The sequence below is a fragment of the Pollicipes pollicipes genome, unplaced genomic scaffold, assembly GCF_011947565.3.
Source record: "Pollicipes pollicipes isolate AB1234 unplaced genomic scaffold, Ppol_2.1 Scaffold_7262;HRSCAF=8765_pilon_pilon_pilon, whole genome shotgun sequence".
NCBI classification, from domain to species: Eukaryota; Metazoa; Arthropoda; class Thecostraca; order Pollicipedomorpha; family Pollicipedidae; genus Pollicipes; species Pollicipes pollicipes.
The window spans coordinates 12470488-12488035 of NW_023597055.1; the positions used below are offsets into that span (position 1 = coordinate 12470488).

A 17548-nucleotide genomic window follows, 5' to 3' on the forward strand; every position below is an offset into this window, starting at 1 on the left:
TGGGTGGGCAGCGATACCGCCCTCCACTCGGGTCAGTGGGCGGCGCCGGCCTGCCAGCTGCCGGTGGGGAATACTGACCCCAGCTGGGTGGGCAGCGATACCGCCCTCACGACTGCCTAAGTATGCTGTGGATCTTTATGTCCATATTTGATTCATACGAACCTAATTCAGTACAATATGATCGTTGACCTTGTCGTCGTTGCCCACTGTTACCGTTTGTTTGTTGATTCCGGTTAGATGTGTGTTCCTGTCGTCGCTGGCCTATTCAGTCATGTGTCCAGGACTAGCTAGCCCCGAACTACCCCTGAAGGCTTGCATAACATGCAGGTACCCGGTGTGTGTGTCTGTGTGTAACCGCTCATCTCTGGGGTGTTTTTGACGTTTTTTAAAAAGCAAAATGTCCTTGATTTAACACGAGGCAACCGGGTGTGTTTATCTGCCGTACTCTTGCGTGGTGGTGCAACTCTCCTCTGTGGTGGTGCCGTACTCCTGTGTGGTGGTGCCGTGCTCCTTTGTGGTGGTGCAGTACTCGTGCGGGGTGGTGTAGTACTCCCGCGTGGTGGTGCTTTACTCCCGTGTGGTGGTGCAGTACCCCTGTGTAGCGGTGCAATACTCCTGTGTGGTGGTGCCGTACTCCCGTGTGGTGGTGCCGCACTCTTCTGTGATGGTGCAGTTCTCCTGTGTGGTGGTACAGTACTCCTGTGTGGTGGTGCCGCACTCCTCAGTGCTGGTGCCGTACTCCCGCGTGGTGGTGCCGTCCTTATGTGCCGTGGTGCCGTACTTCTGTATGGTGGTGCGGTACTCCCGTGTGGCGGTGCCGCACTCCTGTGTGGTGGTGCAGTACTCCCGTGTGACGGTGCCGTACTCCTGTGTGGTGGTGCAGTACTCCCGTGTGGTAGTGCAGTGCCCCCGTGTGGCGATGCCGCACTCCTGTGTGGTGGTGCATTACTCAGACATATGGAGACACCTCTCCGGACAGCAGTGTTGTGGCGTTTTGCCCACGGCACCTGCGACAGCATATCACAATGCACGCTCGGGTCAGTCCGGCCATTAAGAGCGGTACACGATGCGTTTGGGTAAACGTCAAGCGCGTGCAATGCTGATGAATGCACCGCCCAGCTGGATAGTTGTTACGAATATGTGCTGGATAGCTTAATACATGCCCATTTCTTCTCCCAAATGGGTAGCTGGACAGCTGACTACCACAAACATGTGCGGGATAACTGAACAGGTGACTATCACACGTCGATACTGGTTAGCTGGACAGCTGACTATTACAAGCCTGTGCTGAATAATTGGAAAGCTATTACACGTCTATACTGGTTAGCTAGACAGCTGACTATTACAAGGATGTGCTGGATAATTGGAAAACTGGCTATGACAAGACTGGACTGGATAACTGGTCACCCGACTATTACAAGTATATGCTGGATAACTGAACAGCCGGCAATAACGCATCGACACTGGTTAGCTGGACAGCTGACTATTACACATCAATACTGGTTAGCTGGACATCTGACTATTACAAGCACGTGCTGGAAAATTGAACGGCTGACTATTACAAGACTGGACTGGATGACTGGACAGCTGACTATTATTAGCATGTGCTGGGTAGCTGGACAGCTACCTATTACACGTCGATACTGGATAGCTGGACAGCTGACTATTACAAGTGTGTTGGATAGCTGGACAGTTGACTATTACAAGGGTATTGGATAGCCGGGCAGCTGACTATTACAAGTGTGTTGGATAGCTGGGCAGCTGACTATTACAAGTTTGTTGGATGGCTGGACAGCTGACTATTACAAGTGTGTTGGGTAGCTGAGCAGCTGATTATTACAAGTGTGTTGGATAGTTGGACAGCTGATTATTACAAGTGTGTTGGATAGCTGGGCAGCTCACTATTACAAGTTTGTTGGATGGCTGGACAGCTGACTATTACAAGTGTGTTGGGTAGCTGGGCAGCTGACCATTACAAGTTTGTCGGATAGCTGGGCAGCTGACTATTACAAGTGTGTTGGATAGCTGGACAGCTGACTATTACAAGTGTGTTGGGTAGCTGGACAGCTGACTATTACAAGTGTGTTAGATAGCTGGACAGCTGACTATTACAAGTTCGTTGGATGGCTGGACAGCTGACTATTACAAGTGTGTTGGGTAGCTGAGCAGCTGATTATTACAAGTGTGTTGGATAGCTGGACAGCTGATTATTACAAGTGTGTTGGATAGCTGGGCAGCTGACTATTACAAGTTTATTGGATGGCTGGACAGCTGACTATTACAAGTGTGTTGGGTAGCTGGGCAGCTGACCATTACAAGTTTGTTAGATAGCTGGACAGCTGACTATTACAAGTGTGCTGGATAGCTGGGCAGCTGACTGTTTCAAGTGTGTTGGGTAGCTGGACAGCTGACTATTACAAGTGTGTTGGATAGCTGGACAGCTGACTATTACAAGTGTGTTGGATAGCTGGACAGCTGACTATTACAAGTGTGTTGGATAGCTGGGCAGCTGATTATTACACGTGTGTTGGATAGCTTTACAGCTGATTATTGCAAGTGTGTTGGATAGCTGGGCAGCTGATTATTACACGTGTGTTGGGTAGCTTTACAGCTGATTATTGCAAGCATGCGGCGGTACCGTGTCAGCGCGTTGCCGCGTGCCGTTCCATGGCCGCCGCACCGTCGGGCGGTGCTGATACCAGGCGAAGAGGTCGCTCCACGTAACTCAGCTCAGCTCGCCTGGGATATCTGCACGTGCACTCACATGCACGCGCACAGCAGCTTTTCATGCTGTGGTCATTACGGTGGTCATTACGCTTGCCTGTTTCTATTGACTGGATGCAGCATGTCCCGCCCTTGGACGTATACCCAACAAACGGCGGACGAAGCCCGCTCAGCTTCATCAGAAACTTTTTCCTTAAACTTTTGCACGTGGAAAGGTTCTGACGTGACGCCGGTGCCTGGTGACAGTGTAGTTCGCTTAATCCGCTTTGCTATTGACAATCAGTCGGCCGTTTTGGTGTGCGATGCGTCTTGTGACAGTCATTATCGTGACCGGTGGCGTCCAGAGTCGATAACACAACCAACACGGTTGCTAGTTGACACTCGTCGTTGACTGTGTGAAATAGACGCCCCCCCCCCCCCCCCGCCGCTATAGCACTGCATCGCAGGGCTGTACACAGCGCAATGGTCGGTCGTGTTTGTGCCGACGTGCGTCACGTCAAACAGTGATGTGTTCGTTAGTCGCGCTCAGCGGCGGGTTAGCTCTTTGAGGCGTCGAACTGCGGGGTATTTCTAACTGTGTAGCCCGCGAATCATGCGGTCCTCCTGTTTGGTCGGTGGCACACGATCAACGACCGCGCTTTTGTCATGGGTTCGTTTTTGGTCGCGTCAATATGACATTGTGCGTTTGTAGATTAGTGGTATCGAAATACACCGGCTTGTGCGTATGGAGGGGCGCCGGATGTATGCTGCCGGCTGAGCTTCAATGGGAGTCCGCTGTGACGGCAGAAATAGCGAAAATGCGGGTGATTTCTCGGCTAGCCTTACTCTGGCCTGCAATAAGTTCATGTGTCCTGCTTTCGGTGTATAACAGTAATGCTCCGTTCTCTAACACAGGCTTATTACTTCATAATTAAATCAGACAATTACTTGCAATGACGTCAACCCAAGAAGCTCGGCACACAGCCCACCACAGCCACACAGCTAACCACGGCGCACCACACAGACTAGAACTCGCCTAAAAAGCCGTCGCCCCACTCGCAGACTCCTCAGCGGTGACATGACCAAACACAGGTTCCTCTAACTTCCGCTAGGCGGCTGAACAACTACGGAAACAAACTTCCAAAACACTTGAACACTGCAATAACGAAACGTATTGGTGCACATTCCACAGTGGGATGTAGCAAAGGTCAATCCAAGCCAAGATGTTTACACTTCATGCTGGACAATGGCCCGGGAATTTGGCCCAAACTGATGGGATTTCAGTGAAAATTGACACCCTCTGTGATAATTTTGGCTTTCAGCCTGTCGCTTTCTTTTTGTGAGCATTTGCGGCGCTATTTTGCCTCATGAGATGACGTGGAGGCCGTGCTAGACAGTATGACATCATTCGACATATCCTGAAGCAACCTACGTGCCATGCCTGGCCCTTCCCATCACGCTACTGCTCTTCAACAGGCGATGCCAGCGCGCTGCTGGGTTATCTCCTGATGTAGTCCCCACCTGTGGCGAGGTGACTTGCCTGACGTCACTTTGACGCGTCACCAGGTGACGTCAGTGACCACTGGGCTGTGTCGTGGTGTAGTCCCCACCTATGGGCAGGTGACTTAACTGACGTCACTAGGTGACGTCAGTGACTACTGGGCTGTCTCCTGGCATAGCTCCCACCTATGGCCAGGTGACTTGCCTGACGTCACTATGACGTGTCATCAATTGACATCAGTGGCCACTGGGCTGTGTCCTGGCGTTGCCCCAACCTATGGCCAGGTGACTTGCCTGACGTCATCATGCGCGTCACCAGGTGACGTCAGCGCGCTGCTGGGCCGGCCGGTCAGCAGTGAGCAGCTGGAGCGGCTGCACAGCTCGGCTTTGCAGCTGCCCACCTGGCTGGCGGACGCCGACGCGCCGCCAGAGGTGGGTGTGCTGACGCTGCTGGGCGGCGCAACTTGTTTGTGTGTTTTGTGTGCTGGCCGTAGGTCTACCTGCCATAGCTGTTTTCGCTTCGGCTGTTGTTTTGTTCGCAATCGTGTGTCGTCATTTCGAGCCATTCAAAGTTCATCAGCTTTAACGCTAAGAATACTTTGTCGTTCGCAGGACGTGTGGCGTGTTATAGGCCCTGTCAGTCATAATAATTCGCGTGATGAATACACGTAGCACGCTAGCACAGGTGGAACCTGTCGCACGTTGTCCCGCTTTGTTCGATCGACGTTCTCACTTCGCGATTATTTACGGTGCACTCCATGCAGCTTCCATACAGTCGTCGGTGATGCGATCTCTGAGATCCGGTCTCGCCGCCAGTGGCGTGGAGGAAATCGAAACACAGCCGGTAGTGCGTCTTCAGGCTGTGCTTGAGACTGTCTGTCACTGGTGGCCCTTCTGACCGTCTCACCGCCTCTGCCCCCTGGAGCAGGTGTTGAAGACGATCGAGACGAACCGGCGGCTACATGAGCTGGTCTCCCGACTGTACCCGCACCTGCTGCTACCGGCCGGGGAGGAGGGCACTCTGCCAGAGAACGGGACCGGCCCGGGCGCGACGGTGGCGCCGCCTGCGCGGCCCGACGCGCCCGACCGGCCCGCGGAGCGGGCGGCACCGGCCGCGGCCACCAGCCGCCCTCCGAACGGGGAGGCGACGGCTCACCAGGGCCGCTGGCCCGGCGCCGACTCGGAAGAGCCGCCCGACAGCGCCGCTGGCCGCGCGGCGGAGGGGGCGCCACCAGCTCCTGCCGCGCGCTGCCGGCGCCCTCCGTCGGCGCAGCCGGTGGCGCCGCCCAGCGTCCGGCCGTCGCCGGAGGGCTGTGGCCGGTGCCGGGACGGCCGGCGCTGGCCGGCGGAGGATCAGCCAGAGCCGGCGCTCTGCCGCTGCCTGCCGACTCTGGGACACGTCGGCCGGTCGGCGTCGACGGCCGCCGGCGACACCCGGCTCTCGTGTGACGCCCTGCCGCGGACGGCTGAGCCAGAGGTGAGGACGGTCGATGATGGGAGCCCAGGGACGGCACCAGCGAGCGGAATAGCAAGGTGCTCTGCGGGCTGCACAGGTGACTGAGGGAAGGAGTCCATGGAATGGCTGCCTTGCATGGGACTTGGTAGGAAATACTCATGGCGCGGGGGGGGGGGAGGACTCGCCCACCTTTCCGTTGGAGAGTACACAAGAATGGCTCGTTCTCAAACGAGAACAAGCCGGTTTCTTGAGACTGGGATGGTGACTTGCCAAGCATCAGTCCGCAATCGCCCGAGCTCGGTGCGGCACGTGGGGTGTATTCTGCGCGGTGCGTGCGTGGGTCGAGCTGCCACGCCGCCAATCTGTGTTCGATGTCACTGTGGCCAGGCGCTGGTCCCAACCGTGCCTCGTCCCCCTCCCACTGGGCCGTGTCCCAGCTCATAGAACTCCCCAGCTTCCTCTGGCTGCCGACGCTGGGCTCGGACCCCGCAGTGAGGCGTGTCGAAGTGTGGGCGGCCCCGGTAGCCCCAGCGGTGTGGACGGGAGCGCGTGTCGGCGCCACCTTCTGCGCGCTGTTGGATCCGCGCTGAGCGGGCCGACCGGCAGTCCTCGGTGACACTTCTGCGCCGGGGATGATTAAAGGCTGGGAAACGGTCGTCGTTACTCACCCACTGTCGGGAACCAATAACTCACTGTGAGGTAACGCCAGAACCATGGCACGTAAATTAGAGCTATGGCTTAAGCTCTGTAGTTGGCTTGAACATCAGATGTGCATTGGCATGACGTACTGCATCTGCCGTTGATCTATGCATCTGGCTTATCAGATGCCGCTACTGCGCAGACCGTTGAAAGCGGTAGCTATGATTTCACGCACTGGAAGTTCTGTGTGTACTGGGAACCAGTGCAACAACGCCAGCCGAACAACAGCAGTACCTGATCTGCCGCCTCTTCCCAGCGTTCTCTTCCACCGTGGATGCTCGGCACCCCCCTCCACCCCCTCACACCCTTCTCTCACTGTTCGAACTTGTGCCATATGGACATTTTAGGGCAGTAAGGAACGCAAGCCCCAATGGCGCGAGCGATTCCGAGGCTTGTTTTGCCGGACGTTGTCGGGTGGAAGTCTACCAGCTCGCATCAAGTGTGGATATGTGATCTGAATCCAGCATTTTGACACCATAAATGGCTGTCAAATGGAGCTCTTGTCATTTGCATGGTGCGCTGTCACTGATTCGAGCCAATAGACTTGTCACCTGCCACGCCAGAACTTTCTCTTCACTTAAAGCATATGGTGTTCCCTTTCTGGGAAGTGGCAGCAACGAGTGGAAGGTCATTAGGTTTCTGAACTTGCCCTTTAGCAACAACCACGGACACGGGGTTTGGACAACGCCGCGATTTGCATGCGCTTCGCACCTTCGGGGCGCCAGGAAGCTCCCAAAACGTCAAGGTATGACCGTTTAGTGACATTACACCGCTACGGTCCTCCTCCTTCGAGTATCTTGTGATGTCTGGTCGCTGGCTTGGTCTCCCGCCCCTCTCTCCTCATTTGGCTGCCCGCGACGGTGTCTTCACCCGAGGTCAGCCAGCTCCACATGCGCCCTTCTCCTGTCTGTGTGTGGCTGTGACCTGACATCGGGTCACCAATGGCCAGGCGTGCTGCCCGCCCCTGCTGTCCTTGAGGCCCGGCCATTGCCCCCCCCCCCTTGCCCCCCGTGGCGCATCGCCGCTCCCGCCGACGCGTGTGACCTGCGGCCAGGTGTGAAACACTCCCCTCGCCGGCGCTCGCCGCTCGTGTGACCGTGAGAGCTGACACGGCGTGACCTGCGGCCAGGTGTCAAACACTCCCCTCGCCGGCGCTCGCCGCTCGTGTGACCGTGAGAGCTGACACGGTGTGACCTGTGGCCAGGTGTCAAACACTCCCCTCGCCGGCGCTCGCCGCTCGTGTGACCGTGAGAGCTGACACGGTGTGACCTGTGGCCAGGTGTCAAACACTCCCCTCGCCGGCGCTCGCCGCTCGTGTGACCGTGAGAGCTGACACGGTGTGACCTGTGGCCAGGTGTGAAACACTCCCCTCGCCGGCGCTCGCCGCTCGTGTGACCGTGAGAGCTGACACGGTGTGACCTGTGGCCAGGTGTCAAACACTCCCCTCGCCGGCGCTCGCCGCTCGTGTGACCGTGAGAGCTGACACGGCGTGACCTGCGGCCAGGTGTGAAACACTCCCCTCGCCGGCGCTCGCCGCTCGTGTGGCCGTGAGAGCTGACACGGTGTGACCTGTGGCCAGGTGTCAAACACTCCCCTCGCCGGCACTTGCCGCTCGTGTGACTGTGACAGCTGACACGGCGTGACCTGCGGCCAGGTGTGAAACACTCCCCTCGCCGGCGCTTGCCGCTCATGTGACCATGAGAGCTGACACGGTGTGACCTGTTGCCAGGTGCGGACCACCCGCAGCGTGCCGCACCAGCCGCACAGGGCGGCGCCGCGTCCGCTCTTCACGTGCGAGCCCGAGCCCCCGGCCGCCTGCCTGCGGAACATGCGGCTCAGACGGTGAGAGTGCATCACTGCGTGGCACAGCTGCCGCGGCGCGGGGCCGGCCAGGGGTGTGCTGACGTGGGTCACTGCTGCTGCGGCGCAGGGCCGGCCAGAGGTGTACTGACGTGGGTCACTGCTGCTGCGGCGCGGGGCCGGTCAGGGGTGGGCTGACGTGGGTCACTGCTGTTGCGGCGCTAGGCCGCCGCTCAGGGAGTGTGCTGACGTGGGTCACTGCTGCTGCTGCGCGGGGTCAGTCAGGGGCGTGTTAACGTGGGTCACTGCTGCTGCGGCGCGGGGCCGGCCAGGGGTGGGCTAACGTGGGTTACTGCTGCTGCGGCGCGGGGCCACCACTTAGGGGCCAACTGTCTGTTGGAGGGGCGTCAATAAGGCCCAGGTCACGCATTTGTGCGGGCGTCTCTTGATCTCGAGACCGTCGGACCGTCCAGTACCGTCTGTCGTAAAGCGAGCTATCCCCCGCCGGAACGTCGCTGCAGTTATGAGCTGTCCATCGGTTTTCCCATAATATCTGTAGTAAATGACACCATAGGTCACTGTTCCGTTGCGTCATTAGCTTAGTTTTGTTTGTTGAATGCCTGTCCAATAGGTCACTGCCCACAAATGAACTGGCCAGGCGCTCCCACCCCCGATCCACAGCATCACACCGGAAGCAAACGATCACTCAGGCCCGTGGTCGGCGGCCCGTAATTGGTATTGTGGGGGACATGGATGACCGGGCTCAGTCGTGAAGGAGCTGGGCCAGCCCAGCTCAGAGTTTAGCTTCCGAAACCTTTGCGCTCCATCAGGCGCGGAGGGTGTTAAATGGATGTCGCGCATTTGAAAATATTGAAGCAGGGATCAGATTTGGTGCAATAGACTCACTTATGACCATTGGTGCGCGTTTAAGTAGAAAGACTGCTCTCGACGACAGCGTTTCTGTGTTTTTTAAGTATGGTCTTCAACGCGTCATTATTTGATTCCGTCATTGGATGCTTCTATGTTAAGGTACTGCCGAACTACCCGTGCGTAAGTGCCACTTGTAGTGCTCCGAACTGATCGAAAGATGGCAGCACGGTACCGGAAGTGTTTGCGGAGTCAAATGTCGTTATTTGCCCATGTCAGGCCCTTTCTTGTGGTGTTCTTGCATATTTTTCCGTGGGTTTAATATGCTTACTTGTGCTCACATACTTGGCTATGACGTCATTCGTAAGTTATTCGATTACATGTCTTCTTTTCGTAATAACTGGCTAGTGGAAGAATCACGTCCAACTTCTTATCTTATGTAGCACAAAACGTGATTCGTTATTGAAGCTTGCACAGCCTGCTCAGCATTGCTTGAGAGCAATGTGGCATTCATTATGTATGGAAACCGCTTTCACATACGCCAGATCTACATTGTTGGATGGTAATATTATTATTCCTGGCCTTCAACGCCCCCTGGCCCTCGGGGTGACAGGATTTGAATAGCGATGTCATGGCGTCATGCGCGCCAGAATGTCTTTGGAATAATTTGCACGGTATAGCCTGTACATCTTCGCGGGTGTGTAGCTCATAAACTGGCTTGTATTAGAACTTAAGAAAAACAGGGCTGTAAACTGCACCGAATGATGTTCAAAATGGATATCTCAGCCCAAAATCACACACAAATATGGAACACTCCTTTTATGTTTATTGCCTCATTTATGCTCTCAGCTGTTACGATTTTTAGTTGGCGGTGTGAGCAGACACGACTATTTGTTACCAGGAGACGGGTTGCCCTAGTCTTGATGAATGTATTGCTGCAGGCGTTGCATAACCTACCACCAATTTTCGATTTTCTTTTGATTTAAGTCTCAAATCCACCGTTTAAAGCATTGCTGCTGTATGGAAGGTACGTTTCATCGCGTAAAATGCGTTTTAACGGCTGGTATTTTTATCCAAATTTTAACATCACACTACCTATGTCAACGCAGCTTTATGTCACATCCACAAGTTGCTACTGCTAGTCTGTTATGACATCCACAAGTTGCTAACTGCTATTTGAAAAGGATTGAGGCCGAAGGCAAACTGCTTCAGTGAGAAAAATAAGAATGCCTGGCGGAACAACAGCGACGACGAGCTGGTTTTACTCGTGCCGAAGGAAATGGATGTGATAGAAAAGTGCCTCGTATATGTGTACTTCATTGTAAATTATTGGTTTTGCGCGCCGAAGGTGCTCAAAAACGCTCGTTAAATGAATGCCTACAGCATTATGTTTGACATATTTATATCGTTTGGGCTAGTTGTTCCTCTGAGTATTATAAAGTCATAACAAACTAGCGAAACATGTAAGTCTGACCTCAACTGCGTAAGTCTGTTTAAGCGTAACTGAATGGTGAGTAATGGTTTATAAGCGTGATATAAGTTTGACCATTTTTAAGTACGCAACCTTACACTGTCTTCTGCCCACAGCAATGCGCCCATTTCTCCCTTTCATGCTAATGGTTGGTATGTGTTTAGATGTTGGGCCGCTACAAGTAAAAGCAATATATTGAAAACAAAATTGTGGGGTCCCGTAACTAACTACAAAATATTGGGAGCGAATTCATCATATGAATTAATTTGGCCGTGGCTTGAATGGCACCCGTGTTTCTGCTATTATTCAGATGTGATAGCACACGTATTGAAAAAAGATATTCCAAATAATTTGAAAGTTTCAGGTGGCAAGCATTCAGCTGACAACAATTTGAAAGTCAGAGCTGGCGTCATCCCCATGACGTCATATCGTGTCATTAAGACATGATCTCTAGACTTCAAGTGGCGGAGTCAAGAATAGTACGCAAGGCTTAAAAATGAAGACAATCGGGTAAAAGCGATGAAATGGCTTCACCGTGGCTGGATTTGAACCGGGGTTTGGTAATATCACTTAACTCCTGCTTGTATTACCCCTCCTACCTCTTCCGTCACCTTGAAGAGGGAATCCATGTCATTTTGTCTGTCACAGGCGCGCCCGAACAAGCTATCGAGCTTGTTTAGTTCTTGCCGTATGGGGTATCCGCAGTCCTCGCCAGTGACCGTCGCAGCGCGAGGCAACGCGTGACTTTCTTATAAATTGGATCCGATCCGAACCCTTTGAATGGATGGGTCTCTGGGACCAGCGCTCACGCTAAGCAGTGCTTGTTGTGTGAGCCCTGACCCCCACCATCCGATCGCGCAATTCCAGGCAACGGCAGACTTTGGCGGCGAAAGCTTGACGTGCCGCAATGCTCGGCACGGTCCGTCCTGCCTTCTGACGTCAACTGACCTTTAGCGCGACCGCTGCCACCAGCCGCAGGCCATACCTGCCAAGAGCAAATAGTGAGCGCGTTAGACTCGAAACCCCCCGCCACAGGTGGGTGGATCAGAATGCAGGCGCTCTAACCAACTGAGCCGCCGGGGCGGGCAAACGGCGCGGGACGGACACTTAGGCTACAAGCAAGGCTGTTTCAGGGATTTTCAGGGATTTTCAGGAAGTATCAACATCGCTCAGGCGACGGTGCGCCCGCTCACCTCTGTTGGAAAAGGGGCGTTTGTCCCCAGCAACATCAGACAGGCACAATAGCCTTATCGGGATGCAAGTGAAGCAAACCCCGTTGCGTCGTATGTTTAAGCTGCGTAATATACGCACCGTTCCTTATTCTGTTCCTTCTGCACAACATTGAGCTCCCATGATTTCAATGAACATACCTATTATGGGAGTCCAAACCCCACAGGACGGGAGGCAACTCGGCATTGGGGAAGGACAGCTCGACAATATGGTGGATATATGACCCCAGCAAAGACGCGCAATGTTCCACCTCTGCCGACAAATGTGGGAATTGACCCCCCAGGACTTTTCCCGAATGTTTTTTGCACGGCGCGGCGTAGCTGCGCCAAATTTTGCATAGCTGTAAAAATTGCATAGCGGATCGTTTGACATACCAATTTCAGATGTATCATGTAATGTCGCTGACCTATGGCAGGTCAGAGTCAGCACATGGTTTCAGCGAAGGCATTTTCTAGGGGATCGTCAACCTGATACAACAACGGAGTGTTTGACGAAGACATACAGCTCTAAGATGCTTTCTTAGGCACCACAAATATTGAATGAGCAAATTACGTTGACCTAAGGTCAGGTATGATGGTCAGACCAAGTTCAAAACCAACCTGACTTATTACTGTAGGGCTTGCTGTATATGGGGTAGTTTCCGGTGCTCATTTCGAATTTATTGACAGCAGGAACCGCATTATACATTTTCCATTAAGTTATTAGGGGTCAGAACAGGCCATTGCCCTAAGACGACCCTGGCCGAACGTTTTGTTTGAGGAACATACTGCCTAGTGTAATCTTTGTCGCTTATTCAAATGAAAACACAGAGCGGTCTTGTATCATTTTGGTCACCATGACCTTCAAAGGGTCAAACGAGGTCAATGACCTCAAATGGGCTTGTGGTCTTTTGCTTAGAGAAAGTTGCCTAGCTTCCAGGGGCGCTTTGGAGACCAACCTGGAATTTGACCTTGTTTGACCTTATTCGACCTGAAGGTCATGACCTAGGAAGCTGAAACCCTAGCCTAAGTGAGTTCACGTATAGGTCAAGACACCCTGTAAATTTGGTGTCTCTAGCTTTCCCTCCCCCGACACCCGAGCGAAGGGTATCTAGCCGGCCAACCGGGCGCGTGTTAAAGCATAGTAATTGCATGACACTACTATGAGCAGAACAAATACTAACACCAATAATTTAATGCTGCACCTTTCAGTTCCCTTCCACAGCACTTTTAAAACAAAAAAAAGCACAGGAATTCAATAACAGTATAACAACAGAAAATTCAGCAAGCCTAAAACACTAAAAAAATCAAACAAAAACATTGGACTCCTACGCATCAGCCCATCACCAAGTCCAATACAATATACATATTCTGGCTTCTGTTAAGGTTGGGTCAGGGAAAAAAAGCATTTTGTCACTGTTTCTTATAAAATACCAATGCTTATTCCCATGAAAGTAGCCTATGCCTAACCTAAATAGGCCTTACATCATCTCATCCTGTATAACCTGTTTGTATCACAGCAGCAGTTGTGAGTTACTGATTCTTGCATAATTCCTATTGCCACTTGCCATGCACTTGACCCACTTAACCTAACGTAGAGTAGCCCATATGATGAACATCATCTCACTCACCTATCTGTTGACAGCAGCACTTGTGATAAAAACATGACATTTAAAGCTAGTTTTTGGCTGGTTTCAGCTTGCATTTTTATTCAGTTCATTTGTGGATGCTTGTTGACATCAGACAAACCTGACAACACGCAAATCAAAACACTTTAAATCACTTTAAACAACTTATTTTGATTGTCATGGTTAGCCTATGTGAAGGGCAATAATGGGTATGCTCCACAAAACAATCTCTCTCCTCCAAAAATAGCATGACTTTTAGATGACCATGCCAGTATTGCTGCTTGCCTATTCAGCTGCGGCAAACGCATCCAGTTGGGCTTGTTTATTCATATTTAATGACAAAGTTTGAGATGTTGGCTTCACATTTTAAATGGGGTGGTCTGACTATTTGTTACATAGGAATATTTAACTCATAGCATAATTGCTGTACAACTTAGAGTATCCTTGTGTTAAAAATATAGTGTGTATATGCAGTACAGCCATTCGCCGGTCAGCAAACTATGACGACTATAGAAAAGATCTGGTTAAAGCAGCCATGACGGACCACTTTAAGAAATTTGGGGCAAATAACCAAGAATATGTAACAAAATAAGCCAATTACATGTCTTGAGGCATCATAATTTGTCCTATGGTAAAACTCGATGCATTAAAACAGAAAATGGCTAATTCTGGTTTCCAATCATGTGTTGAAAGCAGGTAAGGTAAGCAATTACTTGGTCCACAGGAGACTTACCGGCTTCTTCCTGCTTCCACAGAAACAAAAAAATCAGTACCTTTTGCATGGTCTACTGGCAGACAGAGTCATCCGACTCACCCCCCCCCCAAATATGAATATAAATCATGCCCACCAACCTTCGAGATTAAAATGCGAAACAAGTAAGAGGTGCGCATGATAAACATCTCCACAGGGCAGTATTTCGCCATCAAACACTTCTGTATTAGCTGCGTCAGGTGTGTCCCAAGGCTCGGTATGGCAGCATATTCTAATGCTGCCATACAAAGGCAGCATTAGGCAAGGCTATTTCAAGCCTTGCCAGGTAGCCTGGTAAGTCAGACACTCGAAAAGCTTGGATTTATCTTTATTGAGCACCGCCATGAACCAGGAAAACAGTTAACCGAAGGCTTAAGAGGGCAAAAATGGCGGTAAACTTAAGTTCCGGGGTTCAAATTATCTCCTTCATTCCCTGTGGATTGTTCACGCATGAGTGGATATCAAACATGTTTGGGCGGCTGGCGAATTTATCCAATTTATATATGAAATGCGTACAAGGTTGCAGTTGGAGCATCTTGCAGATAAATTGGTCAACATTTTAAGCAGCAGATGGTACCTCTAAAGGCAATCGAAAAGGAAGGAAGAATAAAGTGGTATCACACTGGTATGGTACCAAGAAAAACAAAGTACCGAAATAAATATAAAGACTGGTGCTTTTTGCGCAAAATTTTGAAATCAGCTGATTACAATGATCTGAAAACCTCAGAAAGTGAAAATAGGGTTTGGCATGTGCGATCAGACAATATCAGGCAGGAGTGAAATATTCACATAAAAAGGAGCGAAAAATTGCTCCTCGTAGGGTGTTGATTTACACCCAAAGTCGGCGATTCTAGGACACTGTGGAAAACTGATCACTCACCGCATTTCATCCGTTTGGTCGACACCTGAGCCATGCATACCGTCCGTAACGTGACTTGATCCCCCCGTAAAAAGCCATCCTCGGCGCCTCACCTTTGTTGCATCAGATGTTTCCAAGAAAGCAAGGCGATCTTGCTCCCTGTGACTTGCTTAGCCGTTCATCGTGCGATGTCGTGCCCGCTTCTCAGTAATCAATAATCACATCATTACCGTTCGTAGCGTGTGATCATGACTGGTTTCCAATTAGAGCTGGTACATAAGGAGAACCATTTGTTACAAGGCATGCTCATATGCTCAGACTAGAAGACGCGAAGCTGCTGTTAGTTGTGCAGGTGGACGTTGTGGTGTGGAGTGGGTGTTGGTGAATGTGAGGCACTGACTAAAATAGGCTGTAGCCGGACAACATCGATCTTTGCCGGACTTGCGAGTGGCGCTGGCACGAGCTAGGTCGTCACTAGTCTATTACCCAAGTAGTAAGAAATTTGCGCCACAATGCCACTTCTCCCGACGGCAAACGCGGAGGCTGCGAGGCGTGTCTGGCGCGTGTATGAGGCGTGTCTGGCGCGTGTATGTCTGGCGCGTGTATATGTCTGGCGCGTGTATATGTCTGGCGCGTGTATGATGCGGCGAGACGTGTCTGGCGCGCACAAGCCATTCTCAGCAGAGCGGAATGTTGACAATGCTCCTGTTCCGCTTAAGCCACACTAACTGCTACACGTGACGCGGCGCCGCTCGGTACAGCCACAGTGACTGTTACCTATCCCCGACGTGTACGACGGCCATGCGGTCATCCCATAGTTATTCCGATAATTAGCACGCGCCCGGATGGCCGGTTTAATGCCTTTCGTACGGGTGGGAGTGGGGGTCAGTTTGACCTCCTGAGATCCCGAAAAACGAGATAGCTATACACACCAAGTTTACAGGATGGATTGGCCTGTACGTGAACTCACTTGTGTCAAAATTTGAGGTCCCTAGGCCATGACATTCAGATCAGATAAGGTCAAACAGGGTCAGACTCCAGATTGGTGTCTCAAGTGCCGTCATATATCCCCATGCAGCCGCCGTAAAGCTGGATACCGGTGTCGGGTATGCCCATCCATTCTGTCTCCGGTCGTTCTTTCCTCTCTCCTCGTCTTCTCCTCGGCTGTCTCCTGACCTTGACCATGATCGGACGTCGTTCGCTGGATCTCGCCTGCGCATTATGTTAAAACGGACTGTGCAGTCCCATATCTAGGTCAAGTGCTTGGTCCGTATCTTCACACTTGCCATTCGTCACATGATTCAGATGTCCCCATCGCCGAATAAGATAAACGCGTCCCTGGTCCCAGCCGTTGCCGAATCAGACGGTCGCGTTCCTAGCCCCAGCCACTTGGAAGTGGAGCAGCGCGCTGTTTTTGCGATTTTGCTCTGAAGCGAATCGGGCATTTTACGATTCCACTGGTGATGAGCGGCCTGATACTCTGGGCCAGTTTCACGCCCTCCGGGGTCTCTGGTACCAGCGTTGCGTCATGGAGCAATTCATGCGACGTTCATTTCACAAATGAACCGGGCCGCACGTCCGTCATAACTGCGTCCTGTCGCGGCGGCGAGCTCAATTTCAGCAGACGACATTTTTACGACGCCGGCGACTATTTTATGACGCGTCCAACTACTGTACGCAAGGACCGCGTGTTCAGCTCGCTGAGTCAGCGTTCACCGTTTTACAGCCGTCTTTTAGCATGGGCTATGATCAAAGTGCACATTGCTGTTTAACTTTCCGCGGAATTTAAAGCAATCCGGGGGACGTTCGGTCACGTGGCGACTCACGTGACAGGCGCGCGGAAGCAGAAGCACGGTGACGCCACCGCCAGGTGACGCAAGGCCGGAACACTCGCGCGTGATTGGTCGGACGCGGGCGCGCGGAGGCCATAGCTGATTGGTGCCGACCGGCCAGATCAAAAACTTTCTAAGGAACGCGCAGAGACGGCGCGAGTTTGTGTGGTGGAGGGGTGGGGGTGAGAGGCAGAGCCGGGTAAAGAACATGGGTAGAGCAGTCGTACAGTCCCCGTGAGGAAGGTGTCCGGAGCACGCATGCGGCTTTTGGAAGGCGCGGGGCGATGCAAGAATACTCGGCTAAGGGAATATGGCATGAACACCTCACCAAAGCAGACGCAGGCGACGAGCAAGAAAAACCTCGTTAGGAGGTGCGGTGCAGGTTAAGGGGACCTTATAGTAATGTAGGGAGCCGCTTGGGCAGAGCGAGTATACCAATGTCAGCACGGTAGCACAGAGCACAGAGCACACAGTCAGTGCACAGCGTACATCAGCGGCACGCAGCAGCTGGTGAGCGTACGTGATCCCCGGACAAACGAACAGATGCACCCGGTCGTTTTTGTTACCGGCCCACGCGTCAGTTTTCACATCGGAATTGATTGCGGTTCACACGGCGGCATACCTCGTAGGAGCCGGTCACAAAGTTGTGCACGCCGTTTTAACGGATTTCCTGAGCAGTCTTTCTGCTCTTAGATCTTTGTGTCCGTCATTTCCCCTTATACGGGGCGTTTTATCAACTCTGACGCAGCTGGTTGCAAAGACAGTTGTCCTGTG

The 17548-nt window shown here is 52.4% G+C and overlaps 1 protein-coding gene across 1 annotated transcript in view; it reads left to right on the forward strand.

The window, feature by feature from the left end:
• LOC119113452 (uncharacterized) overlaps window positions 1–17548 on the forward strand; it is a 94275-nt gene that overhangs the window by 33741 nt on the left and 42986 nt on the right. Inside the window, exons 10-12 of the mRNA XM_037237764.1 lie at window positions 4523–4635; window positions 5132–5257; window positions 8088–8200. Coding sequence (XP_037093659.1) covers window positions 4523–4635; window positions 5132–5257; window positions 8088–8200 — 352 coding nt within the window. The remainder of the gene's footprint in view (window positions 1–4522; window positions 4636–5131; window positions 5258–8087; window positions 8201–17548) is intronic.